General features: G+C 47.1%; 1 protein-coding gene across 1 annotated transcript in view; it reads left to right on the top strand.

Annotated features, from left to right (window-relative positions):
• Positions 1-27,848, top strand: part of FLT1 (fms related receptor tyrosine kinase 1) — a 171,191-nt gene that overhangs the window by 120,801 nt on the left and 22,542 nt on the right. The window contains exons 15-19 of the mRNA XM_032879972.1: positions 2,577-2,708; positions 14,071-14,177; positions 18,521-18,653; positions 23,702-23,806; positions 27,627-27,740. Coding sequence (XP_032735863.1) covers positions 2,577-2,708; positions 14,071-14,177; positions 18,521-18,653; positions 23,702-23,806; positions 27,627-27,740 — 591 coding nt within the window. The remainder of the gene's footprint in view (positions 1-2,576; positions 2,709-14,070; positions 14,178-18,520; positions 18,654-23,701; positions 23,807-27,626; positions 27,741-27,848) is intronic.

Raw genomic sequence — 27,848 nt, 5'->3', positions numbered from 1 at the left:
AAATAGACAAAGCAGGTACTATTCTCAATTTACAGATGGGGAAACAGACTCGAAGACATTAAATGATTTAATCAAGTTTACAAGGGAGAGTCTCATGTTTCACCCCGTTACCTGGACTTAGAATATCAGAATCACCTTGCACCCATCTCTGTCCTTTCTGCATTGAGTAGGGCAGCACTTCCTGTAGATTGTTTCTACAAAGTGTCCATTTGCATTTTTCCCTCTCCACTTCCTTTCCCACCATCCAGATTTGGATCCTCAGCATTCCTTGCCTGAATTACAGCTTGTGACCTGGACTTCCAGATGCCTCTTTTCCCTCATTCCAGTCTACCCTGCATTCTCATTCTAGACTAAACTTCCTTAGACATTGCTTTCATTATGTCATTTCCCTGCTCAAAAATTTTTGTGAGCCCCTCTTTTCCTTCTGCCCTGAATAGAGACTCCTCAGCTAGGATTTCAAACCTCTCCTTAATCTGAACTCACCTTTTCCAGTCAAGCACTCCAAATGCATGCTTTGAAAGTAAAAATGGCTAACAAGTCATCTATCAAATCAGCAGAGGTTTGTGTTTTCTATTTTTTTAGATGATCCCATAAAATAGTGTCTCAGCCTTGCCGGTAGACATGTTCACGGATATAATCCTTTTGGAAGGCATGTAGTTACAAGAATCAAGAGCTTTTGACCTAATAAATCTGCTTCTAGAAATCTCTTCTAAGGAAGTAATCTGAAATACAGAAAAATCTTTATGCTGAAAGATGTTAATTACACTGTGACTTAGAGTTATGAGCTGTTAGGTACAATCCTCCTATGGCCTTCTTCTGTGCTTAGAATAAAACCGCAAATCCTTACCATGGCCTGTGGTCATACCTGATCGAGCCCAGCCAGTTCTCTCTCCTGCTTGCTAACCAAAGTCGACATGGTCTTTTTACTGTCCCTTAAACAAGTCCATTCCTGCCCCAGGGACTTTATAGTCGCTACTCCCTATGCCTTCAATGCCCTTTCAGATCTTCAAATAGTTCATTCTTCCCCATCTTTGAGGTCTCTACTCTGATGTCACCTTTTCAGAGAACATTCCCTAAGCATCCTCCATGCCCTGTGATCCCCTTACCCTGGTTTTGTTTCTTCACGGGTTTTGTTCCTTGAAATTACTCATTTATAATTCTCCCAAACTAGAATTTAAGCCCTGTGTAGGCAAGCATTCATTTGACTTCTTTATTATTCTATCACCAGTTCTAGATAGTGGCTAGTAAATGGTAGGAGCTCAAAAATATCATATGAATGAACAAAATGTGTTAAAAAGTCCACTTTAGAAAGAATAAAGGGAAAATAGCTGGGAGAAAAAACTGTAGGTTTGTTTTAAATGTTCTTTATGCTTTCCAGAACAAGAATTCAATGCCCATTCATGTCAGCGGCAGGGCTGTTCTCTTGCTTGCCCTTCCTCTGCACCTCTGATAATACTTGGAACCTCAGCTCAAGGCCCACCTCCTCTATGATGCCTTCCTGAATTTTCCTATTCCTTACCGATCTCCTTCCCATCCCAGGCTTTGCATTTAATTGGGTATGCCATGCTACATTTATTAACTCTCATTCACGAAACACTTTCTGTTTGCTGGTGTGTGTGTGCATATGTGTGCATGAAACACACACACACAGAGAATATGTATGTATGTGTGTTTGTTAGGAATTCATTGTCCCTCCTTTCAGATAATGGGGTCTTAGCCTTCCCCCTCCCCTAAAGTCTAACATAGACTACTATCAGAGTCAATACTCGATAAATATTTGGTGGTAGTCCTTGGTGTTGAGGCTACTGGGTCTTCAAGCTGGGCTCTGAAAATTTTTGGTGCTCCTTCTATTACATGATGCTCGGTAGTAACCCTTTAGCTCAAATTTACGGAGCGCTTAACCCTGTGTGCTGCGCTAGCCATTCGTGTTCCTGTATACCTGGCAGGACTTGCTTGCATTTTCATCTTAAGATTGGAGAAACTGAAACAGAAAGGTGAAGTAGTTCGCCTAAAGAGACAAAGCTGGAAGGGCTAAGACCTGGACTAAAACACCGCCCGAGCTCTTCCCCTCTCCAGCCAGTGAAGCAGGACTTCCTTTGGCCCCGAGGCCACAGATGTGTGTCCGTGCAGCTGTGGGCTCTCGGTCAAGTTACTTAACCTCCCCAGATCTGTTTCCACGTTTGTAAAACGGAGACCCTATGACCTTAAGGGGCGGTTGTCAATGTCAAGATTCGAAGTGTCCGTAGCAGCCTCACACGCAGCAGGCTGCGAGTCGATGGTGTCATCGTTAGACACGCTGCCTCCTTGACATCTGCTCCCGAAAGCAGAGTCTGGCAGCCCCATCTCATTGCCCTCCACACAGCGAAGGGCCTGGGTCCTGTCTGCGTCTCCAGAGCTGGGGTCTGAGCTCGGCTGCGTGGACCAAGAGAAAACAAATAAGCAGCCCAGCCCAAGGTTACCTAGAGCTCGGATTTCCTCGTCTGAACTCATAATTATAGGAAGAGGGTTGGATTACAGAAGTAGCTGTTTTTGTGTGTCACCCAGGCCCACTAATGTAAACATCTCTCACCCCGCAGGAATTATTTTAGGACCAGGAAGCAGCACGCTGTTTATTGAAAGAGTCACAGAAGAGGATGAAGGGGTCTATCACTGCAAAGCCACCAACCAGAAGGGGTCCGTGGAAAGTTCCGCGTACCTCACTGTTCAAGGTAAACAGCTGTTGCAGAAGCAACAAGAAACAGATCAGACGTCTATTTCCCTGTTTAACTTTCCACCTCCCGGTCCCCCGCTGCCTCCAGCCTGTTCCTTTCTCTGACCTCCTCGCCCCCTCCCCTGCGGCTCTGGGAAGTGACCCTCTGTGGGGAGAGGGCTGGCAAGGCCTAAGGGGAAGACACTGGTGGGACCACCCACCAACCCCCCCAGGGCCATCATTTGAACCCCATCCCTGCAGGGAAGTAGTTCCCGGAACAGACCATGCCACTGACCCACAGGGAATGACCGCAGTGGCCACGCTTGTGACAAAGAAATCCAGGAAGGCAGAGGGGTGTAGAGAGAGGGGAACACCCACACGTTGGAAACTTGTTCGTTCTTTTTCCTTTTCCAGTTCCCAAGAGTTAGACATATGCTGCTCTCCTGAATGTTTTCACAAACTGGTTTTTTTTTGGGGGGGGGGGGTTTGGTTTTTTTTTTTAAACACAGAGCAGGCTGCAAAATATCATCAGGGAGAAGCCACACATAAAAAACAGACCACATTTGAGAAAACTATTCCAAGTGCTTCCTCTTTATAGACCTCAGACAGTTTGTTGAGCAGCAACATCCAAAGCAAATCCGAGCCAGCGCTGTGGCCCTGGGGCTCCCACTTGGAAAGCAGTTCAGACCTCAATTTCGGTCCTCAGGTGCCAGGAATCATCCAAACCTCCCATGTAGAGTATCATAAAATATCAAATTGGCACCTCTTGAAATGTAAAGAGCTATGGCACGTTGAGGTTTTACATAAAAAGACACAATTTGTTCGGTAGCCTGTTTCCAAGGACTCCCCAGGAGACAACAGAAGGCGCAAGTATGTGTTCCTGGCGGAGAAACGACATAGAAATCAGTTCTTCCGCCCTGGAAACTTGCACTGCTCAAAGAGTCTGACTCTGAGACTCCAGACTCCTTCAACACAGAGCATCAACCCCATTCTTTGCCAGGGAGACGATTTTAGAGAGCCTGCTGAAAAATCTAAAAACTGTACTTCCACAAATGTATCCTTTCAGAGAAAGTCGAGGGTAGCATTCCCCCAGTAGTTAGAGTGATGGTCCTGTTTCTCTCCCAAAAGGTCCTGTCTCTAAGAATTCTTTCAACTGGTCTGCTTACACACGGACAAAACAGTTAGTCATGGAAAAAACAATTATGAACATCTCTCTTTAACACCTCCTTCTTCAAAGGATTGTTGGTTTACCTTCTAACAAGGACTCTAGATGTGGCTCTCGGGGAGCCACTGAATCAGGCCAGGGAGGTTGCAGATCTGAGAGAAGGGCAAGGAGGTTCCGGATCCTCAGTTCAGAAGGCATTTTTCCCCCATATCCCCCAGAAGACACACAGAGCGGTTAGGAACCCCCAGACAGGAATGAGATGACTGATCTAAACCCGACAGCAAGGAAATGGCAGACATGCCTGAGAACTGGGTTCTTCAGACCCACTCCAGCCCCCATACCTGCCTTCCTTGTGGTCCATCCCCACGACCCTCATTCTTCCCTACCAGGGCATATGGGGCTGTGTCTGACCCAGCGACTAAGCAGCTTGGGACAGCATGAGAGAAGCCCTTGCTTGAAGCAGGGATATTTCTGCAAGTTTGCAGCTCTCCACGAAGACTTTACTTCCTTTCCCTTCACCTTTTCTGCCAGACTAGTCTGGGGTTCTCAGAAGCCAACTTGCTTCATGGCTTCTGCCCACAATCGTGACCACCACCATCCTTCTATTTGCTGTAAGTCTAGCCTCCGGGAGTAGTCTCTCCTGCTGGGCTGTGTTTGCTGTCCAGGAGCAGAGCAGGACCCCCAGGCTGGACCAGACCCAGCGTGCTGGCCATCAGACCGCCTGACTCACCACTAACCCTCCTCCCGCCATGGCCAGTTTAGCAGTGGTCCTCCAGTCCGAACAGTGGACTCAGATACTCATTCTCCTGCCTGCCCTCCCACAGCATGACTTTTGGGTCATCAGTCAGTACTTATTTTATCCTGCTTTTTATTATTATTTGGGGATTGACATGCCTCTCTTCCCGACTGAATTGTAGATGTTTTGAGACAGAACTGTGTCTCAACTGTCTTTGAATCCCTTAGCCGTGCCGCACACTTAGCAAGAGGCTACTTATTTAGGACCTTACTGTGCAGACACTGCTAGACAACTGGTATACCTAATCCCATGAACTTGACAAGAACCCAAAGAAGTAACTAGTATTATTTTCAGTCTACAGATGGGAAAATGGACACTCCAGAAGGGTTAAATGATTTACCTAAAGTCATACAACGAAGTCAGCGGGAAGGCTGGCCACGGTCCATGTCCTGTAACCTGTGGAGGGTCCACTCTTCCTCCATCCGTCCCACTCCCTGAGGTGCCGTAGGAACTTGTCCTTGAGGCCTTAGTGTAAATTTGAGCCTGCAGACTTTTTCAGTCATCCTGTCATTTGGTTTTCTCTCTACCTGGTTCTTATTTCCTACAGTGATTCCTTTTCCCACTAAATGCTTTTCTGAAGTCAGACAGCATGAAGAATTTGGCCACCACTGATCATTTCTACACGTTTCCATCAACCTGTGTCATTTGTTTCTGAGGAAAGGGGAGACCATTCTCACCTCAGTTGCCCCTGTTGGCTGCCACTACGGACATCCTGACCCTGTCATCTCCTGACATCATCTCTCATCCTCCCGAACAGCCCGCCTACTTCTCTCTCCCCCCCACCCTCTTTCAGTTCTAGAGTGATTTTTTAAATGACTAATCTTATGACTCGTTACTTCCCTGCTTCAAATTGTCAGTGGTTGTGGATCACCTCTCATCCTCATCCAGGCACACAAGGTCCTCCCTGGGCTCCTTCTGCGGCCTTGTGGCTTATACCTCCCTTCACCCCTGAGCTCCCCAGCTGTGCAACTGCTCATGACCCCCTGAATGCATGCTGCCTCTCCTCTCATCTTCTGCCTACACACAGTACCTTCCTTTGGTCTCCACGGCCTTCCTTCTTCCCACCTCGTTCTCCCCTTGGACAACCCTACTCATCCTGACAACTCATCTTTGCTTGCTTCAGGTGTAGAGGAAAGGACCTCCTGCCTTCCCATCACGGTCCCCTCCGTACTCCCAGAATATTTGACGTGAACGTTTAATGCAATGCTTACCACAGCTTACTCTTCACTCCTCTCTCCCTGAGCATTCAATAAATGTGTTTGCCGGATTGATCTACTTAGAAAACCACTGAATGTCGGAAAAGAGATGCATATTTATAGATTGTCTAGGGCAATAGAGATAAGCTAAATTCAGTCTGTTCTTAACTCGACAACTTAGTTATGCACCCGGGACTGTGCAGCATGTGGAACCTCAGTGTGCTTTCAAAACCTGGTTGGAGCAGATTAAGGTGCACATGGAACAATTAGAACCAGATCAGTAAGAATTTTAAGCTCCTTAAGGCACCTGGGTGGCTTAGTCGGTTAAGCCCCTGCCTCTTAGTTTCGGCTCAGGTCCTAATCTCATGGGTCATGGGATTGAGTGCCATGTCAGGCTCTGTGCTCAGCAGGAGTCTGGTTGGATAGTCTCTCCCTCCACCCCTTCCCATACACCCCCCCTTTTACTAAATAAATAAATCTTCAAAAACACAATTTAAGCTCCTCTTAAGGGTAAAGTAGAAACACTAGTTTATATCAGGCAGACCACACAGTGCTGCTGACAAGAGCTCAAGGAGTTCAGAGAGACAAGAAAGGCCATGGGGGCGAACTGAGGTGTAAAGGAAGCCTCAGAGGCTGCTGCGTGGGCAAGGCAGAGGCGGGCAGTGACCTGCTACACAACTGTGAGACTTCTACGTTGATATCTCCCTTGGCAACAACAACGTCAAGGTAATTTTAAATATTTCCTCTTGTCTAGCCACTGGCTCTTCTGAGAAACTGGTACTTTTGATTCATGACCTCTTTCCGCTTGTGTGGCACAAATCTCCAATAGCACTTGGAGAAATGCTATAGCTTGCAACGTGGTTCTTTCTTTTCAACTCGTTATTGTCCTCAACTGCCATGCTTTTTGAGTTCTTCTGTCTGCTTTTTATGGTTTTTCTGCCTTCTTCCTGGCTCGCTTTTGTAAGTTTTCCTCCCCTTGCTCTGGCCATGACAGCTGTATCCAACCTCTCTGCTTCAAAATTGTGGATAGCTGAGAAAACAGATTCCCTGATCTGTGCTCATCAAACTGCCTGAACTACTGTACCCATTCAGACGTCCATGCAGCTGTATCCCAATATGGTCACGATGAAGTAGCACAAGGAAATGAGGATGTTTAGTCTAAAAACTAAGGAGTGATATTATTGTTTTCCACAAATATTTGAGAAGCTTCAGACGGAGGGGACGTTTCACTCCTTCTCTGACACTCCGGAAGAGATAACCAGAACCAAGGAAGGAAGATGGTGGTGAAATTTCAAGGAGGCAGGTGTCAGCTCCATTTTTGTTTGGGATAAGGAGATTTTTAAAAGTGGATCTTATTAGTTGGATGCGCTATCTTGAATGGATGTATTTGAAGCTCATGGAAGAAAAACTAGGTCCTTAGATGCTCTTCCACTAGCAGGACGTGGCTAGTAATCTTATTAGTAAAATTGGATCCTTGCTCTCTCTGGTGGCTCTCACTCCGGTGGCCATGGAACATTCCCTAGCTTTCGACTTGATTTCCCAGTATACACATATAGACCCTTCACGCCGACCTATCTTGTCAGGTTGAGTTTAGGAAACGAAACCAAGCAAATGAGTTGTGTCTGTGGCTATGTTTAACAGATTTAAAGAGGTTCGTGAATTAGTCAGGAAGGAAACTGTCTGCTCTTTTTATTTCCCTTGAAAAAGGATTCTTATACTCATAGATAAAACAATGTGTTATTTTTGTATCTGAAAAGGATGAGTGGACTGTGGAGTCAGAGTGGCTTCTTTAAATAGTCACAGGTCTTGTTTGGTTTGGACTGCACAGGAGCACACGTGGAACTCTCAAAGGGGAAGCTCTAACGTTAAAAACAACACAAAACTGTTCGTAACCAAAATAATTTCTGAAATTGACATAGTGCTCAATAGTCCATGCAACTTAATGGAATGGTGTCAATGAAAGCGTGGCACATTCTCGACCAAGGACTTGAGATAAAGACCAAGGACTTTAAGATGGCAAGTCAGAACCACAATTATATATAAACACATTCTTCTAACAGATTTGGGCCTTGCTATTGAAATACTATTTCAGTAGCCTTTATAATTACACAAGAGAAAATATGACATTAAACCTTCTTTTGGGGATGACTGATGGGTATGGAAATCCTGGAAAACACAGGACTGCCTTAGGGTCCCACAGTCTAAATGCTTGGAGTGGTAGTAGAGGTGACATTTGTAAAATTATGCCGTGACAACTGAACATTAATGCATTTTAGGAAAGGACCCATAGAGCAGGAAACTTACACTGTGTTCCTTCATCAATTCAGAGTGTAAAAAATAGGAAAAGCCCCAAATTGTCTTGGGTATGCAGCCACTCCCTTGTATCCCCCTTGGCCAGGCCAGCTTTTGGGTTTCGTTTCTTTCTGATGCTCCTCCAAGCCCAGAGGACCCTCCACATTAGCTCCTCTCTTCCTCAGTTCTGCCCCAAATTCACTCCCCTGGCTCTCCTGGCACTGGGAAGGATGTGATAAACTAATTCACGTATAGATGTTGGTGACTGATGTCACTCTTCTCCTGGGTGTTGGCAACTCAGAAAAGTTCCCAAGGAGAGACCAGCGCTGCCAATAGTGAAGTGAACTTGTTACTCACTAATTTCATGCAGGAGGGCTGGGGGATGGGATATGCATGCCTTTGTACTTCAAGTCTAAACAATGACATAAAGCTGGCCTTGATCAAGAATTCAAAAAATGGTGATGGAATTCAGTTCTAATAGCTTATGCTCACTGAACATGCATTAGTCTACTCAACTTCTGTGACAACCCAATGTTTTTTTTTTCCTATGTGCGAGTCAGAATCTAAAGCACAGAATGATCTAGGACTTTGTTCAGGGTTACAAAGCTAGGAGTGGCAGAGCGGAGAACTGGATCCATGTTGAACCATTCTGCCCTGCTGCCTCTCCGCTCTGAGAGAGCAGAGGACCCCCTCTGAAGCCAGGTGCATCACCGCCCCTGAGCTGTGGACCCTGGGCCAATTATTTACCTTCTTGGTGCTTATCTGCCAAATAGACGTTAATGATGGTATGCCCACCTTACGGGGTCGTAAGGATTATTAACACATTAAAACCGTATCTGGTCTATGATAGAAACTTTTTAAATATTAGCTAACATTAATTGTTTGTTAATATGATAAACCATATGAACTTCAACAAAACTTTCTGTATTTTAGTTTTCCTACACTTAATCTGGGAGTTACCCAAATGGGGTTCCAAACCACGAAGTTTCTCTTTGTCCTAAGGACTTAGGTCAAAGGATTTAGCTTTACCAGCTTTAACCAAAACGTATCCTAGACCTAATGGTGCATAATAGCAATTTTAAGTATCTTTCCCTAAAATTATTCTTAAAAACTTACTTCCAACTTAAATGAATACAGTATTTCTCTGTCCTTAAGAGGGGTTCCAAACCAGTATACAAAGATTCCCAAAAGGCTTCAAAAATAGTAGAAGAGGCAATTTGAATATTCCTGTGAGTCTTAGAGAAATTATGTGATAAGTTAGCTGGATTATTGGTTATTGGATTTTAGATAAAAGGAGATAGCTCTGATTGACTGGTTCTTATGGAAGATGAGGTCTAGGTGTATCTGATTCATTTGCTTTTCATCTATATATAAATATTTGTTGAGACTTCCACTGGACCAGTGCTGGAGATGCCAAATGAACACGAAAAACACCCATCCCCTGATGTCTTCAGAATTCACTGGACAAGTAGCCCACATAAACTGTTACCTCAAATTAAAATAATGATTGCACCAGAGAACACCACCTAAGCCACCCTGGCAGGTATGAGGCAAATTTCTCAGGGAAAGCAGTTCTGTAGAAAACAATCGGTACTTGGCCGAAGTCTGAATAGTTTTAGAAAGAAGAGACAAACTGTGATATTTGCAGTAGGTTTGGATGAGAACCAAATTAGCTTGTACTTGAAGTCCAAAAACTAGGAAGAATTTAAAAAAAAAAAAAAAGGAAAGGGAGTGCTAGGGTTGGGGGGAAACTTCAAAAGAATCACTCCCCCTGAGGTCCCACATTTCTCCTGTGAGCTGAGGTGCTGTTGTTACCTCCACATGTGGAGGAAGATGGGGCACAGGGTCCTTGGTCTAAGACATGGCTGCTTGCTTCCTGCCCTTTCCTGGTGAAACTTGGGCTCATCTCAAGTCAAGGCAGGTCCCAGAGCCAGAGGCCCTGGTCTTTTGCATGGGGGGTTGTTCCTAACTCCTGGGAAGAACCCCCGGTTCCATTGCGAGAGCTGAGCTTCTGGCTCTCCTGCTTGTTGATTCGGGCAGTCCGGGGCCACACAGTGCCACGTGTCAGGGTTGGCAGGATGCTGCCGCAACCCAGAGTCCAGCTTGGTGCCTACTGACCCATCACAAAACCTCAGCGCAGGAAAGCCGGTCCCTGCAGTTGCAAGAGCTCTAGAGTAGGCACGTCACCCCTCAGGACTCAGTGCCTCCCCTGGGGGCCATCCGCCCTTCCTGACCCAGGAGGCGTGGTCTGAAGCCTGAGAGGGTAGCTGACCTGGAAAGCTCTATGCAACAGGGTTAGTGGTCAGTAACTACAAAGTCGAGTCACCCTAACTCTTCAGAGGGGCCACATTCTTGTCACTCGCCCATATAAAAATAACCTTGCTGCGTGCCCCGAAGCAGGCTTGCACACACCGCCTAGGAGAGCAATGTCCTGGAGCCCCAGCACTGGCGCCTAGTTAGTGTCAAGCCCCACCCACACTTCCTCTGGCCTCCGTTCCCCCTGCCACGGGCAGCTGGGCCATTTCACGGACTGAGCTCGTCAGCTGTCACCAGCCAGTTGAAGCTGGGTCTAGTCAGACCCGTGTGGGGAGGTTTGACCTCTGAGAAAACATCCAAGAGCTGCGCAGGAGATGCTGCTGACCTGAGTCGGTCTCCTCAACATAGGACTATCCTAATGGTTGCTTTCCAAATAAAGCAAATAGGACAGAGAAAGCGAGCAAGCGAGCGAGCACAGAGACTACATGATATCCTGTTAAATTCCTAGTCTAGTTTTCAGTAAGCAGGGATAGAACGCGAAGGAGATCTTTCCCCTGTCATAAATGTTCGTCTTGAAGATGTTTTTTCATAAGTTGATTCTTTTTTTTTTTTAAAGTTGATTCTTTAAATGTATAAGTGCACACAAACCCATTTGGTCCCACCGAAAGGAATCTTTCCTGAGTAAGGGCTGTGGAATTACTTTGGGGGTCAACTTCCTGCCCCGTGGAATGCAGTGGGAACATTCCCACGATGGGAGGGGCCTCTCCCAGGGCATTCCAGCCGGGAGGCTCTGCAGAGGTTTAATGCAGACAGTATCGTGTCCCAAGATGCTATCAGCATCTCCAACAGCCAAAGGCCAGGATGGCCTGAGCAGCTCACAATAAGATTCCACAGAACTTATTTGCAGCATAAGCAGAGAAGACTGTGAGTGTGAGTGTGTGTGTGTGTGTGTGTGTGTGTGTGAATACAACAGGGAAGCCTCAGACCTTTCACATGGGAGAGGAAAGCCAACCTTCTATTAACTCGAGCTTACCATATTCCCATCAAGGGGATGCATACTGAGAGAAAAACTTACCATCCTTCGAAACTTCAAGAAAGCTGTTCTCAGACCCGTGAGGGTCAGGGAAACAGCCACAAGCTAATAAAGCAGCAAATGAAGCCAAACTCATCCATTCACTCACCCACTAGACTCAGGATGCCGACTCAGGGCCAGGCACGCTTCCAAACACCAGAGACAGAGCGGTGAACAGAACCACAATCCTGCCGTCCGCTGCTCCTCTCGGGACCTTGAACCTGTTCACCTGTCAGAGGTCAATGCCAGCCTGTGACCTCTAGACCATACCTTTCATCTACCACCCTATGCCAGCATCGAGAACAGAGCCCGCAACACAGGTGGTGTTCCATGTGTTTATTGCATTAATGCCCATGAACAGGAATTTGACCCTGAACCCTTTAAAAGCTTCGTGATACTCTCTGGTGACAAAGCCCGTCAAAAGTTACCTGCTCACTCACCCAGGCGGAGGAGCAGAGACATAAAGGTGAGGGGGATGCGGCCGCAGCCCCCGGCAGCCTACGTTCTGGTAGAGAAACAGCGAGGGCCGAAGCACGGCCATGCAGAAGGGCTGGCCGATCTAAGAAACTCCATGGATTTTGAGGTGATTGGAGCCCATGGGAGGATGGCAGGAGATGAAGGTGAAGGGACAGGCAGGGTTGGGCACAAAGGAACCAAAGATTTGGATTTTTCTTCTGCCAGTCACAGGGACAGAGGTGGGGAGGGATGGCGTCTAGACAGAGGCAAGGTCACGCTGGCTCAGCGAGGAGAGCCCTGGGGGGAGTCAAGGCTGGTCAGGAAGGTAGTGCTGTGGTCCAGATGACAGCTGGCAGGGACTCGAGGTAGGTGGTGAGAGCCCGGCAGGACAGGGCCACGGGAGGAGAAGGGGCGGGCCTTTGTGTTGCACTAGATGGAGAGAAAATGAGCTTTTCCCCTCTAGACAAAAAGACCCACTGCGGCAGGGACCGCGGCCTGCAGGAAGCGCGTGGGTGAGAGGGAAGGACACCGCCGCTCCGCTCTCTAGCTTGTGCACTTGCTGCTCTTCAGAGAAACTTCCCTGGCTCCAACTGGCGGCTCACAGCACGTAGTTTAAACCCTTCACACAGACGCTCGACCTCTTTGTGGTCAGGTCCTGGCCTGGCCTTAGACTGCCGTGGGCACCCCATCATTTCCCAGCTCTGGGTCCCCACTCCTGCTGTCCCCTCTGCCTCCATGCCCTCCCCCCGCCTCATCTCTGTAGGCCACCATCCATTTCAAAGGTCGCCTCTTTCAAAAATCATTACGTTCCCTCAACCCTCCTTTCTTTATATTTGCCTTATGTCTCGGTTAGGCTGGGAGCGAGTCCCCAGAGTGTGACTGCTTTCTCTCACTCATCTTCCCATCGCCTCCGGACTGACAGTCACCTGCAGTAGGATTCAGTATCTTCTTTCTGAGTTGAAACAAAGAACCCACAAGATGTAGCGCTTTGTGTAGGAGATGGGAATGTTATTGCTACCTGCTTCGTAAGGGGGTTCTGAGGGCTGGCCGCATATTGAGGGCGCAATGATGCCATTCATACCATTTTTTAAAAAGATTTCATTTTTGAGAGGGACAGTGACAGAGCATGAGCAGAGGGAGGCAGAGGGAGAGGGAAAAGCAGACTCCCCACTGAACAGGGAGCCCAACCCATGACCTGAGCCAAAGGCAGAGGCTTAACCAACCAAGTCCCCCAGGCGCCCCCACATCATTATTTCTAAAGAGAGTAAGTTCCATTTGTTCTTCCCCAGCTTAATACGAGGGCTCTGTCTCCTTATAATGAGGTTAAAGGATAAAGCATTACTTTAGAATTCTCCAGAATTTGTCCCCTGGAGTCTGTAAGGAGGGAACCACTGTTCCGGCCCCCTGGGGATATTCCTTTCCAAATCCCGAAGATCCTCCTCTCTGGAGGCTTCTCCTGAATGCTTTGGGTGGAGGACGAACTGATCAGCTTTTGACTCTGGGAAATGAGGCGATTGGGAAGGACCCCCTTGGCATCCCAGCCCCTGCAGGCCAGCTGCCGCCGCGAAGGTCAGAAATGGAGCCTGAAGTGGGGAGCAGGAGGTGGGCAGCCTGGCCCGACTGTTCAAAAAGAAGCGAGCACGCAATTGCGACAGTCCTTGAGTTTTGTTTTTATTTTTAAAATCAAAGTAGAAGAACTTTGTGAGTCCCAAAGGAGCACTTTTATGTCATTTTTATTTTATTTTTTTTCCTTTTCTTTAGAATTTCCTCTAAAACCCACTGGGGGGATTTCACGTATTCCAGATTTAGCCCTTGAATGGGCTTTTGTTCCTGCCTTCATTTTTTCCTTTTTAAAAATTTCTCCTCTGATTCTCAATTAGCTATTTCTGGGATTATAGAGTCTGTAAACTCAACCGCAGAACTTCTGGAAAGCCTTTTCATTTCTGCATGAGTTTATGACGGTAAGATCATGTATTCTGCTTGACTCCGAAGGTAAGAGAAGACCTGTCGCAGGCCAACTCTTACGCCAGCAGGCTGGGTTCACCATGACGAAGCGTTTAGGGGCACTAGTCCTGTTTTCTAGCATCACAAAGACTCAAAGTTGGACAATGCCTTTTGAGGGTCATCCTGATGGTTTTCTCTCTCCAGGGACCTCAGACAAATCTAACCTGGAGCTCATCACTCTGACGTGTACCTGCGTGGCTGCGACCCTCTTCTGGCTCCTGTTGACGCTCTTCATCCGAAAACTGAAAAGGGTAAGAACATTGCAGATGAAGTTCTAGGCTTCTTTTTACATGATGTTCTAAAATGCTAGCCTCCCGTCTAGAGTACGCACGAAGCCGGTGTCAGACTCCAGTCCCCTTCTCCCTGGCTTCTGATTCTGGTCTGGGGAACACCAAACATGAGTCATTAAAATGCCTCTCAACCATCAAGGGGAATATTCAAACCAAAACCTAGAGCAATGAACAGAGGTCTATTTCCCAGAAACAGAAGGGATGTTTTTGATGTAAAAATAGGTCATAAAATCTTTAAAGTCAGCCTAAGACCTGCAAAGTCTTCTTATTCTCTGCCGAGAAATGAAAAAGCAAAAGCAAAATAGAGACCCACCTCTGACTTACGTCTCATAACATTATGGGAGGGCACACAGCATACGGTGGTTCTGTACGGAACCCTCCTCTGAGCCCCACCACACAACTACATTCTTTGCTGCAAGGTTCAACCTGAACGCAAGACATCAGCTCTCCATCATCAGGCCTGCAGCTTGCTTCTCTGAAGTTCCAGGGAGGAGAGCCAGCATGCACTCATCCATTCATTCATGCCTCCAACATGTACGCGCCTGCTCCATACGGAACATCAGGCTGTCGCGTGACAGTGGAGAGGACATGCAGAGGGTACAGTCGGAGAGGAGCCTGGCTTTCACCAGTTACACACACAAACGTAAACCTGCCACTGGAGGCAAGCTGGCTGAAAGTTGTCCTGTAAAGGGGCAGTCGGGTGAGAAGGGAGGGAAAAGTGCTTCAGGCAGAGGGAGAGCCCATGTGAGGCTGGGGCAGGACAGGGACACTTCAGGAACCAGAGCCTGACAGAGGCCAGTGTGACTGCCGTGGAGAGAACAAGGTAGGAGGTGAGGTGGGAGAGGACAGGCGGCAGACGCTGGCCACACAGCGCCTTGTAGGCTGAGGTAAGAAATTCAGTGTCTGTTCTGGGAGTAAAAGAAAGCCTGGAGTCTGGGGGCAGGGACCAGTATTGTTACGCAAAGGGAGGTAATCATCAGTGAAAGAGAGCTGTGTCTGGAAGGAGAATTTTGGCTTCAGCAAGAATGGACCAGAGGCAAGGGTACGTAGAAGAACCCACCAGAAGACTTTCTAGTAGCCCAAGTGAGAAATGGTGGTATCTCTTAGTCTAAGTGATTAAAATTCAAGACATATTTAGCAGGTAAAATCAACAAGACTTGAAAAGTGTCAAGGAGGCCTCCTCCATTTCTAGAGATTTCTTAGCCCTCATTATCACGTCAGGTCTTATGATGAGCTCTTCATGTACTATCTCAATTAATCCTTCCAAAAATGCAAGGAAGTAGATGTGTTAGCATTCCTACTATAGAGGGAAAGAGAGGTTCAGAGAGGTAAAATAACCTGTCCAAAGTCATAAAGCTAGCTAGAGTTGGAGTGGAGCGTTGAACCCAGGTTGTGTGACCTTAGGCTTAGTAACCAAACCAATGAGGTGTCCTTTACGGGGTTGGGATGAGAGGCGAGGCTCAGTGGGCATCCTCTGTGATAATACGTAACATCAGGCATGGGCTGTGTGGAACGACTGGTTTTGAGATGTGACAGTGAAGGCCACTGCTCTAGAATGGCACAGAGGCCACACCACCCGCATTTTAAAAGGGGAGACAGAGCATGGAGGGAAGTAGGTCTAACACAAGCAAAGCTTGCCAAATCTAGAAGGGAGGTCCCAAGCCTACTAAAGAGGAGGGGGGAGAAAAAACATTAGAGAAAATGAAGTTCAGAGAAAGAGTTTGAAGGCTGTGGCAGAAAGGAAAGGAACAGAAAAACGCAGCCCACCCTCCTCCTCCCCACGGCCCAGAGGAGGGAAGGAACACCCAGGAGCAGAGTGGAAATAAGGCTGGAACAGTGAACCGGGACATTGAAGGTGGCCCTAGAACTTCTAAAAATTTGAAATCTTGATGTCAATAAGAAAGGAGGAGAACAAGCGATTATTCTCTCCAAAAGAGAATCCTTAGAGAATTTGATGAATTGTGGGAGGCAAAGAGATACAGGTCCTCAAAAACTATTTCCATGTGGTTTCTGTAACGGCAAGTGAATTCCTCATTGATAGGGACTGGATGCTATCCTTTTACCCCCACGCTGCGCAGGCCAGCGTTAGGATGAGAGCTAACATTGATGGATGCTGCCTGTGTCCCAGGCCCGGTTCTAACAGCTTGACATGGATGGTTTCATGCAATATTCACCACAGCCCTAGGAGATAAGGACTGTCATTATCATTATTCCGCAGATAAGGACACCAGGTTTAGAAAGGTTAAGCCACTTGCCGAGAGGTTAGGTGCGGATCCAGAGCTGATCTGTGACTCGGAGCCCGGCAGCCAGCAGCCTCAGTGCCTGTGCCCTGAAGCACTTCGCTGTGTAGCTTCCAAGCCAAACACCTGGTAGCTGCTCAGTGTTAATGTCAATCGGAAGAATAAATATTTGTCAACTAAGATTCTACTCTCCAACTCTCCTCGAGCCCTTACTTGAGGCTTGTCTGGTGTTTCCTCTCATCTGCCTTATTGAGATAAACCATAAAATTCCATAGGGGGACTGTCTTTCATTGCCTGATCCCCCGTCTCTCTCAACACCTCCACAAGCTTCCCCACGTGTGCTCCCGAAACTGACACGTTCCTTGCTAGGCTTCCCCTAGCCTGTGCGCTTTGAAGATTGGAGGTTGTTTCTCATGGCCTTGCCTATAATGGGCATCAAAAAGTATAGTCATAAAACCTGCCCCGGTGTCTCCTTCAGTGCACACCCATGACCCTGGAAGAGGAATTGTATTCCTTCCCAGTCTTCTAGACTCCCTCGAGTGTCCAATGGGCTGGCCCTCCCAGATTAGCACCAGTGGCAAATGTAGCTCGGGACCAATGTGCTCTGTGTCTTTCTCTGGTTTCCACTTCCCGTGGAGGCCAGGCCGATCTTTCTGCTTCGAGCTATTTGTCACACATTTCAGTGATAATTTCTGGGAGAAGGAGACCGATTGCAAGTGATGGATGAGGTGAGCTGTGACAGCCCAGAACAGGGTGAGTAAGAGCTGAAGAATGCAGGCGAGCGTGAAATGGTGTGTATGGAGAGGGTGACTTCTCTCCTGAACTCGGGTCCTGCCTAGGGAAGGGCAACGCAAGAGGCTTCCAAAACTCATTGAAATGAAGCTGATGTAACTTCCAGGCAAGACTTTCCAAAACCCACTTTGTATGTTTAAGCAGCCTTTTTCCCCTCCGCCCCTCAACTGCCCATAGAAATGCCAACGTCACATCTACATCCGAATTAACCAGCAACACAACTATTGATATGAATCTAAGACACTAAATGTAAATCCAGTTATCTATGCTCTGAAATAAAAGATCTTATCTGGCCTTGTTGTCCATTACCAAGATAACATAAGCACCTGAAGGCAGATGCTCACCTTGCTTATTTGACAATCCCACTAATGGCCAAAGAGCCCAGGATACAGCTGTGTTTTCTTTTCTTCTTCTTTTTTTTTTTTTTAAGATGCATTTATTTATCTATTTGACAGATCACAAGTAAGCAGAGAGACAGGCAGAGAGAGATAGGAAGGGAAGCATGCTCCCCACTGAACAGAGAGCCAGACATGGGGCTCAATCCCAAGACCCCAGGACGACCACCCGAGCTGAAGGCAGAGGCTCCAACCCACATAGCCACCCAGATGCCCCCACAGCTGTGTTTTAAGTCCCATGCCCTATAGGCTCCTGGGGCGTTGAAATAATCTATTTCTTATTGAAGGTTAATCTTAACTCTGTTCTCACCGAGGGACCCCACAGTGTTTCTGCAGGTAGCTGCAGGAACCAAGGAGCCAGACCTTCTGCATATATTTAAATACTCCACATGAAATATGCGTCTCAGCCATCCTGAGCTCCAGGGTTCACTTCGCCACCTCTGACCTTTCTTGCAAATGCGGAAAAGCCATAGTGACGCTTCTCACTGTTGGCCTGGCTTTTGACGTATATCCCTGCTTGGACAGAATGGCCATGGAAAGTTATTTTCAGTCAGTCATTTGGAATGATATTATAAAAATGCTTTGCATGTTTCGGAGAAGGAGTATCATCGGATCATTGTCTGAGAACAAGCAACAAGGTCACCAGAGAATCTGGGTGCATACTATCAGAGACTATGGACGAACCAGCCTACAGAAATGTGGCATGAGAAGAGCAAGGGGCTGTTTAATGGGAAGTGTGTCCTTCTGACGTGTATGCAAAGGAGTACTTTCTGTACCCAACCACACGGTTTTGACCGAATGGTCCAAAGCACATGTCTTTTAAGGGTTTTTTAAGCTGTTTCCTTGTTGGTGACTGTGAGATCTCTTTCCTTCCCAGTCTTCTTCTGAAATAAAAACAGACTACCTATCGATCATAATGGACCCAGATGAAGTTCCCCTGGACGAGCAGTGTGAGCGGCTCCCTTATGATGCCAGCAAATGGGAGTTTGCCCGGGAGAGACTGAAACTGGGTAACGTATCAGCAGATCCCTAAACCCACACCGAGCACCTACTGCATACAACACACTGTGCTCCGAGGGCTCCAAAAGTAAAACAGACTCGGGATTCTCCCCTCCAGCTGCTCACAGACTAGCAAGGGAGATGGGCACAGAGGGAAATAATTCTAACAGTATGCTGGATACCAGTACAAGGGGACCAGAGAGGGGAATGCCAGGGTGGCTCAGTTGGTTGAGCATCTTTCTTGGGCTCAAGTCATGATCCCGGGGTCCTGGGATCGAGCCCCGCATCAGGCTCCCTGCTCAGCAGGAAGCCTGCTTCTCCCTCTCCCACTCCCCCTGCTTGTGCTCTCTGACAAATTATAAATCAATCAAAATTTTAATTTTAAATCAAAAATTTAAAAAAAAAAGGGGAAGACCGGGGCTCCCACTTATTCTCGCCACAGTTTCTAAGCACCTCCTCTGAGCAGCAGACACCCGTCTAAGCCATGAGGCTACGCAGGTGTCTGAGTGCCTTCCCTCCAAAGATGAAGGAGATCGCCACAGAAGGAGATAAGTGAAGGGCACGGATAGTTTCACCACGAGGCTTTCAAGTACAGGCACTCCTAAACAGGGACATTTTTGAGGACGTAGAAATTTGTGACCTAGAATACAATTCAAGATGGCAAGGAACAAACAGCACAGCCAAACATGTGGTCAGAGCGTCAGCGCCCCTTCAAGGCTGTGGACCCCATAGACCAGTAGGCACAAATCCACAGATTCTATACGCTCCATTTCTGTGGGCGTTCAAAACGTCCAGACAGAGAAGAAAGGGGTCATTTAAGTTTCATTTCTGAAGAGCAAGGATGGTTGTTCCCCCATAAACATCAGGCAACCGTGCTTTCCTCCAGCTCAGACATCACAATGCAAATTAATCTCCAGCCTGGGGTAGCACAAAACAAAAGGAGCCTCGGTGACTCTTGCCCAAAATATTTGGACTGTGGCTTCTGAAAAATTTCTACTCACTCCTGTGTATGCCAGAATCATTAATAGTTGGAACCGACAAGAGATCATGGATCCAGTGTCCTGGATCTTGTCAGGAAAGAGCCCGTCGTTCCAAATTCGACGGCATTGCCTCGCCTCCCCCAACAGGCAGACTATATTGGAGTGGGGGGTCTGAGGGGACGGTGAGGGAGAAATGGTTCTTATTATTGTTCTCTTGGGCCTTGAAATGACTCTGCTTACGTTTCTTCTTACACGAGAAAGAATACTTGGCCCCAAGAGTACGTTCTGTTCGGCCTGGGGAAGAAAATTGGAAATCAGTAAAAAGCTGGAGAGACAGGCAAAAGCCAGCAATGGCTGCTGACAGGGGAAAAAAAAAATCAACTAAATTTAGAGTAGTTAAGGGCAGGTGGTACACTAGATGAGTTCCTTCTGCAAGTCTAAATTATATGGCGGCTAGCCCAGCCCCTCCATGACCTTGGCAGAGAACTGGGATAATTTTCCCATAGCCATAAGCCATTCTCAGGCCACAATGCTTTCCAGAGCTATTAGTCACAATCAAACATGCCTCTTCCCGTATAGGACATATGAGCTTTTTGTCCTATCTCTTCACTCCTTCACCTAGTGTCCCTGTGCTCCCTATCACACTGAGGGACACTGCTAATCCTTCCACCAGATTTCCTGTGGGGCCTCCGTGGGTTTAGATAATCCCATTTCAGGAGGTTCTCCTTGTGGAAGATCTGTCTTATGGTTCTTTCCCTTCCTGGACTTGCCAGATGTTATGATTTGGCTCATGTGCTTGTGAGTGTCTTTGATGGGTGAGAGAATGGGTATTAAGTCAGCTCACTCTGTCTTTCAGTGCAGAGCCTGGCTGCAAGGGCTAGAGGAATGCAACTCCTACTAGCATGGGAGCCCAAGATTTGCGTGGGGGGGGGGGGGTTGAGCCAAATAAATGACAGAAAGTAATCTGAAATAATGTCTGGCAATTGAAAGTAACCAAGATTATGTCTGGATGGATGGAGAGAAAAAGCTAGTTTGATGGGCAGAGTTACAATGGGGCTATAAATACCCAGAAAAGCACACTGTGTAGGGAAATACACAGACAAGTGGCATCCGATTTCAGCTTTTTGTACTCTGTTGGTTCCTATTAGCAGCCCTGTTGAGAGAAGTTGGAATTTATAGTACCTGATAGATGGATACAGTAGGAGTTCGGGTCAAAAGTGTTGCTCCCATTGAAATTCCTGCAATCCAGGAAGAAAAGGAATCTGTTTTGTTAGTGCTTCCTCACTAAACCTAAGGGAGATGTCAGCTCTTGTAAATGTATCACAGAAGCTGGGATAATGTCGGACAACACAGCTTTCTATTGCAAAATAAAGTCAGAATTACCTAATCTAGGAAACAACATGGGGAATGTGGAATTCGCAAGCGGACGGCGCCTGGGCTGGCGTTGCCTCTTAGAAGGCCAGCTCTGCACGTCAGTGCTGCTGGGCGCTGTCCTTGGGGTGTCCCAGGGACCCTGGCCAGTCAAGGACATTCTTGAAGGAGATTCCAATAGCCTTTCATTGTATGGCCATGACCTAGCACTTTAACGAACCAGTCAATGGCGTGTAGGTAACACCAAGGAGGATTTTAAGGGAAAAGAAGGATCAGGCAAGGTCAAGCCCAGGGTCACTGGGCTCTCCTGAAACTGGAACAGTTGGTCTGGTCTGCCAAAGGATTCCAATGCATCAGATGATTAAAGAGCCCATAATAGCTTCATGCTGTTTTATGAGGCAGCAGTCTGCTTCCAAGAGAATAAATGAAAAGGCTGAGGGAAGCCAAGTGAGAACAAGCTTATTCTCATTGACAGAAGCAAAATCCCCAAACACTAGTTAAAATCAAGTGTGTTGTGCTGACAAAGAAGGGAATGTGTAGGGGCTGAGGGAAGAGGATTCTGCCTGCCCCCAAACAAAGCAAGAGTCTTCGTGGTATGTGGAGAGGTGTCCTAAGATCGAGATTATTACCGGGTTATTTGTCAGGCTGGGGACACTTTACCTACCTGGCACTGCAGAAGGAAAATGTTCTTTCGCCCCAAATAAGTAAGGAATGAACCTCCAACAAAATGCCCTGATCTTCACAAGTCTGCTTGTGTTCTTTCCACACGTGATTTCTGCACTCACTACCTGCTGGGTCCGCCCAAGGCACTTTTATTTAAACCTAGAGTCCCCATTCTGGTCTGTTTCATGGACAGTTTTATCCAAAGGGGGAAACAGAGCCCGTATCCCTGTCCATGGTGCCCACTCTGGGAGGAATGACCTTTATCAGTCACTACCTGTCCTTTTGAGAAAAAGCATGTGATGTCACCAGTGTTCCCTCCTAATGAAGAGGGAGTCCCCAGGAAGCAGATAAGAAGAGACAGCTACAAAGAGACTCTCATCATCACATTAATAATTGAATTTTTCCTGTGTCCTGACTGGATGCCTGGGATGCCTGGTTGGTAGTGAGGGGACAATACTAAGCCTAGCCAGGGTGACATCATCTTTGTTACTGAGTCATTGCGCAGACAAGTATAAAGTTGTAATATGATTAGGAAGCAGGAAAGCTTCATTATCAGCTTTGCAAGAATCTTGAAAACAAACAAACAGAAACCTATGTCTTTGCGGGGGAAGGGAATATAAGGGAAGGAGGGAGGAAGGAAGGTAGGTTGGTTGGTTAACTCATTGAAGATCCCTTATCAGGACAGTCTGAGAAAGAGGACTAGGCTGAGAGAGGAGGGGTGGTGTGGAATTAACACTCTTAACTACCAGGATTTACTTTTGACCAGAGGCACTGTGTTGGCCGCTTTTCCCGTCAGAAGAACCCAGCCAGAGTGACTTCTGTGGCTCACTCTTCCTTTTGCCACATCATGCTTGAGGTGCATTATTTCTCCCGGTTCTATTTGGCTACCCGTGTCCTGATATAAAAAGGACCTGAGGTTCTCCAGGGTTGGGGGAATGCCCTCTTCATAGAGTGTCACCTTCACGGTCTCCAACCCAAGGGTTCCTCTAGGTACCCGTAACTGTATGAGACTTGCTGTGAGTGTCTCACAAGTTCCCAAATTGCTACTCTTCCTTCTGCACGAAGGCCCCGAGCTCGCTTCTGGGAAGAGTCAGACGTGGTTATCTCTCCCTCCGAGTCACATGGTCTCATGCGAGAACAAGGAAAGAAACATGGTGACAGTGGTCACAGAACATTGACAGGGGGCATGAAAGACACCTGACTTTGTTATGACATTTGGCAACCATGTCTCTGTGGCTGAAACAAATTGTTACGAGGAGTTCCTAGGTTCAAGTGCTGTGCCCTGGAGATGTGGGCATCATGTAAGGGCACGTTAGGATAGCTGGGAGTATGTTGCCTCAAAGGAAGGCTGAGAAATGATTTAGCGACTTTTGTGTAGCTATGGGGTGTTATTAGAACCGACAGTAGTGAGTGTCATTCTGTTTCTTCCTTTCTGTTGAAAACAGATCAGAAAGAGGGGCATGTGCATGGTTCAGTTGGTTAAGCATCTGCCTTCTGCTCAGGTCATGATCCCAGGGTCCTGGGATTGAGCCCCACGTCTGGCTCCCTGCTCAGCGGGGAGCCTGCTTCCTCATCTCTCTGCCCCTCGCCTCTCTAGTGCATTCTCTTTCTCCCCCTCTCTCAAATAAATCAATAAAATCTTAAAAGAAAACAGCTCAGAAGAAATCACCTTAAGAGGCAAGAAAAGTGGCTTAGGTTAAACAAAGGGAAGTCTTGGTTATCATGTTGTTAAACAATGGAAGAGACTCCCCAAGAGGATTTGGTGAAGAGGAAACTGGTCACCCACCCACAGCAAATGCCTTTCAGGGGCCCAGCCTAGCTGCAAGGGACAAAGGCCCCTCAGAATCCCAGTGAAGAGGTGGAAGGAAGATACCCAGAAACATGTCCCTTACTTTGGCTCTTTGGGGCTGAGCTTATTGGGGATTCCATTCAAAGTCTACACGGCTCACACACGCACATAGGACACCAGGCACTCTCTTCCTGAACAAGACTTAACCTCACCCTGCTGACTTGGCTAACAAATGAATGCCTTCTTTTCGTTGCAGGCAAGTCCCTTGGAAGAGGGGCTTTTGGAAAAGTGGTTCAAGCTTCTGCATTTGGCATTAAGAAGTCACCCACGTGCCGGACTGTGGCTGTGAAAATGCTGAAAGGTATGGGGGCCATAGCTTGGCTTTCAGCAGACTGGTTGTATTCCTAAAACCCTAGTGCAAGCTCGATAGGGCCTAGGAACAGATGTGGCTATTTCTAGCCATGTAAATGGTCTTCCGCTGCTGGAAGCAGGCTTGGCTTCAGGAGTTTTAGATCGGGCCAGTGAGAGCTCAGAATAAACGTTATAAATGAAACCATCCAGCACTGTCCACGGGAAAACGATTTCTGTCACCTCAAAGATCTTTCTCGTCTCCCATTGTGGCCTCTAAACTACCAGGGACCCAAGCTCACTGCAACCACAGGTTCAGAGTTTTGGAATGATCCATTATGACCTTGTAATGGGAAATTAGCGACCTTGTAATGGGAAATTAGCTGTGTATCGTAAATCCTGGAGGCTTGGCTGGGGCTTGAACTGACTATAAAGTATAATTATGAAGCTGCAATAATTGAGATCATCAGAACTCTTAACTATTTTATACTGTCAAGTCCCACCCACAAACATTTCCTCTTTAGAAATTAAAAAATATATATATCTTTCTAGTGTTGACAAATACTACCCCTCTCAGAAGCCCTTGGGAGGTGGAGTCACGTGACAAAGTGATTTATGACCCCCACAGGATAGATGAAAATGAAAATAGGTGGAAAGTGCATAACCCAGACTCCCCAAAGAGGCAGGTGTCTTTTTTTTTTTTTTAAAGATTTTATTTATTTATTGGACAGACAGAGATCACAAGTAGGCAGAGAGGCAGGCAGAGAGAGAGGAAGGGAAGCAGGCTCCCCGCTGAGCAGAGAGCCCGATGTGGGGCTCGATCCCAAGACCCTGGGATCATGACCTGAGCCAAAGGCAGAGGCTTTAACCCACTGAGCCACCCAGGTGCCCAAGGCAGGTGTCTTTTAAAATATGGAAAATACTTCATTTCTTCATTCACGGTGGAATTTTCATGTCTTTTTGACTCATTTGAAGATTCTAAAACCAAAAAGTACTGGAAACCCTGAAGGACATTTTTCTAGCTTTCCCAGCTCTCTGAGATAGGACCAGGGGATCCTGGGGCATGGGGGCCTGTGAGCCCAGCCAGGCAGATCCCTAGGAAAGGCTCCAGGAGAAACGACAGTCGCATACAGAGAACGAACGTATCCTTTCTTCCAGCATGGATGCCAGCATTACAAGACCCCATGAAATGATATTTTCTACCCCAAAAAGGCTGTCCTTGTCAGGCAAAGGCTTTGAAAAAGCTCTCCAAGGAACCTGACCGTTCTACCAGAAAGTAGCCGGGGAAGGAGTCTTAGACCCACGAATCAGGACTAATGCTTGAAATGGACTGCCCCGATGATGGCAGGCCTTCCTGTGAGATCCCCCGCCCTCCAGCACCCTGCCCCCACCCCAGCCCCAGATCTGAAGGGAAGAGGCATCACCACGTCCTCCGTGTGAGAAAGCACCAGACTAAGTGCTTTCATGTGTTAGGCTGAACCACATGAAGTTGCCATTTTTCTGATTTTTCTGTCTCCAACCTTGTGAGGTAGCTATCATTCTCCCAGTTGGTAGATGAGGAAACAGGGCCCATAAAGGTTAAATCATCTCTGCAAGGCCCCTCAGCTCCCCAGTGCAAAAGTCAGGGTTTGAGAGCAGCCCTCCCTCCTCCTCCCTTCCCCCTCATCACAGCGCTACACAAGAGGGGCTGCTGAGACCGGTCTCTGGGAAATGGCCCGGTGCTCCAAAATCCTTACATGATCCTAGCCCAAGTTACAGAGGCAACCTAATATCCAACCTTGAACGAAGTTGAAACTCCGTCTGGAAGCATCTGTTTCCTCAGCTGGTCCGGTTTCCCGGCTGACTACCTCACATCGTCTCCCCGAGAGGCGGGTCTGCTGCTCATGCCTGTCTGTCCTGGATCCAAGAGAACACCTGCCTGGAAATGGAACAATCCAGGCAAGGGAGCCTGGTTTCCCCACTCTGTGCCAAAGGGACATAGAAGCGGGCAGGGGCTGTTGAGTTTGAGGGGGACGATGCTGACTTGACAATTTTTAAAGGCCCAAAGAGTGTATTCTTCGCAATACAGAAATAGCAGGGCACGATATCTTTATAAATCCTCGTCTTTTTTAAGCCACAAGCCTTGATTTTTTAAAAGATGGCCAAATCACCCACTCCATGAAATTCCTAAAAACCATTTTCATTCAGCTTTTTTGCTCGAATTGGTTGGCCATCTGTTTCTAGGAGAAATTGAAAAGACAGAATGTCAGGGGTGCCTGGGTGGCTCAGTGGGTTAAAGCCTCTGCCTTCGGCTCAGGTCATGATCCCAGGGTCCTGGGATGGAGCCCCTCGTTGGGCTCTCTGCTCAGCGGGGAGCCTGCTTCCTCCTTTCTCTCTTCCTGCCTCTCTGCCTACTTGTGATCTCTGTCTGTCCAATAAATAAATAAAATCTTTAAAAAAAAAAAATGAAAAGACAATGTCAGACATAGGCCATGAGTCAGAAGCTCCTTCAAAGTGCCCTTGAGGCGGACCTTTAACCTTTTTTGGGCCTCGTGCCCATGTCTGAAATGAGAAAAGTGTTCATGGTGTTTATCTTTCTAACAAATATTTGTGAAGCATCTACTCTGAGCCAATCTCGATCCCATTGAAGAGATTCTAGAGTTTATCTGGTTATCACTTAAAAAATAATTTTAAAAAATGATTTGTGCTTGTGAAGTGCCATGCACATGTTCTGACCATTTCCCAGACTGTTCTACAGAAATACTCGCATCTGTGTACAAAGATTACATGTTGGCTATCTACTACAGCGTTATTTGTAATGGCAAAACACACACACACACACCCCAATTGGAGACAGTTCAAATGTGAAGAATGCTACAAGAATGGGAAAAGTCTCTGACATATTAAAAAAAAAAAGCAAATAAAAAAAAATACAGAGAGAGGATTCCATTTATGCAAACAAAACAAGAAGACCTTTAAGTGGGTATATGGGTTTATAAATACATAGAAGAAAGTCTAGGGAGATAAGTGGTTGGAGTGATTCTCACTTTTTACTCTGTATACATCATATTGTTAGAATATTTTACAAGATTATATGACTTTATTTTTTTTTAATTTTGTAAATGCCTTATAAGTTAACCAGTAAGAAAGACACCTCCCTGCCCATTCCCCACCACCACCACCAAAAAAAAAAAAAAAAAAAAAAAAAAAGAGCGAAAACAAACAGAACAAACTTAATTTAGGCTTTAGACTCTGCTAAAACTTAGAGTGATGTTGTTTATCTCTGCGAATGAAGTTGAAGTCAGATGCTTACGGATCCTTACAACTCGAGATAACCCTGCAGACTCCAGGGAGGAAAAGGTTATAGGGAGAAAATAACACATTGCAAAGATGTTTACAGAAGCAGCCATCCCACTCCTGCAGACCCCCGGTGCTCCTTCTTTGTAACTCTTCAAAGAGGGGAAAGTGAGAAAAAGAGGGGAGGTGTGGGCTCATCCCCTGTCTGGAAGACTCTTGCTGCGCCTGGTTCTGTGGGGCGGAAGCCTTTGGAAGGCGCCTCCACAAGGTGCCCAGCTCTGAGTCAGCGCATTGCTGAGCAGACCAGGTCCACCAAGAGGAAATGCCCAGTGACTAACCCCACCACTGCTTCTGGGCCTTTCTGTAATCAAAAGGATGTTGGCTCAGGAGGGAGGGAGTAATGAAAACAGTCTGGAGACCCAGTCTTTCTGCAGAATGTGGGGAAGTTAACGAAGCAACCGGCCGAGCATTGGCAAACATGGAGGGCAGGAATGCCGCCTCCAGCGGAAAGAGCCCCATTGTCCTGTCGCCCTGACTCTTCCTTGTTTCTCACACAGAGGGGGCCACAGCCAGTGAGTACAAAGCTCTGATGACTGAGCTCAAGATCTTGACCCACATCGGCCACCATCTGAATGTAGTCAACCTGCTGGGAGCCTGTACCAAGCAAGGAGGTAAATGAGAAGGAAGGCCCCCTCTTCCCTGTTCCCAGGCCGACAGCAGAGTTGGACATACAGCTCCTTCTCCCTGTTCCTCCTCACCTCCCGAAAAACGGCCTCTCA

This window comes from Lontra canadensis, unplaced genomic scaffold (assembly GCF_010015895.1).
Source record: "Lontra canadensis isolate GAN:19392208 unplaced genomic scaffold, GSC_riverotter_1.0 scaffold67, whole genome shotgun sequence".
NCBI lineage: Eukaryota > Metazoa > Chordata > Mammalia > Carnivora > Mustelidae > Lontra > Lontra canadensis.
Note: the sequence above shows the minus strand (reverse complement) of the source record. Positions and strands in the feature narration are given on the sequence as shown.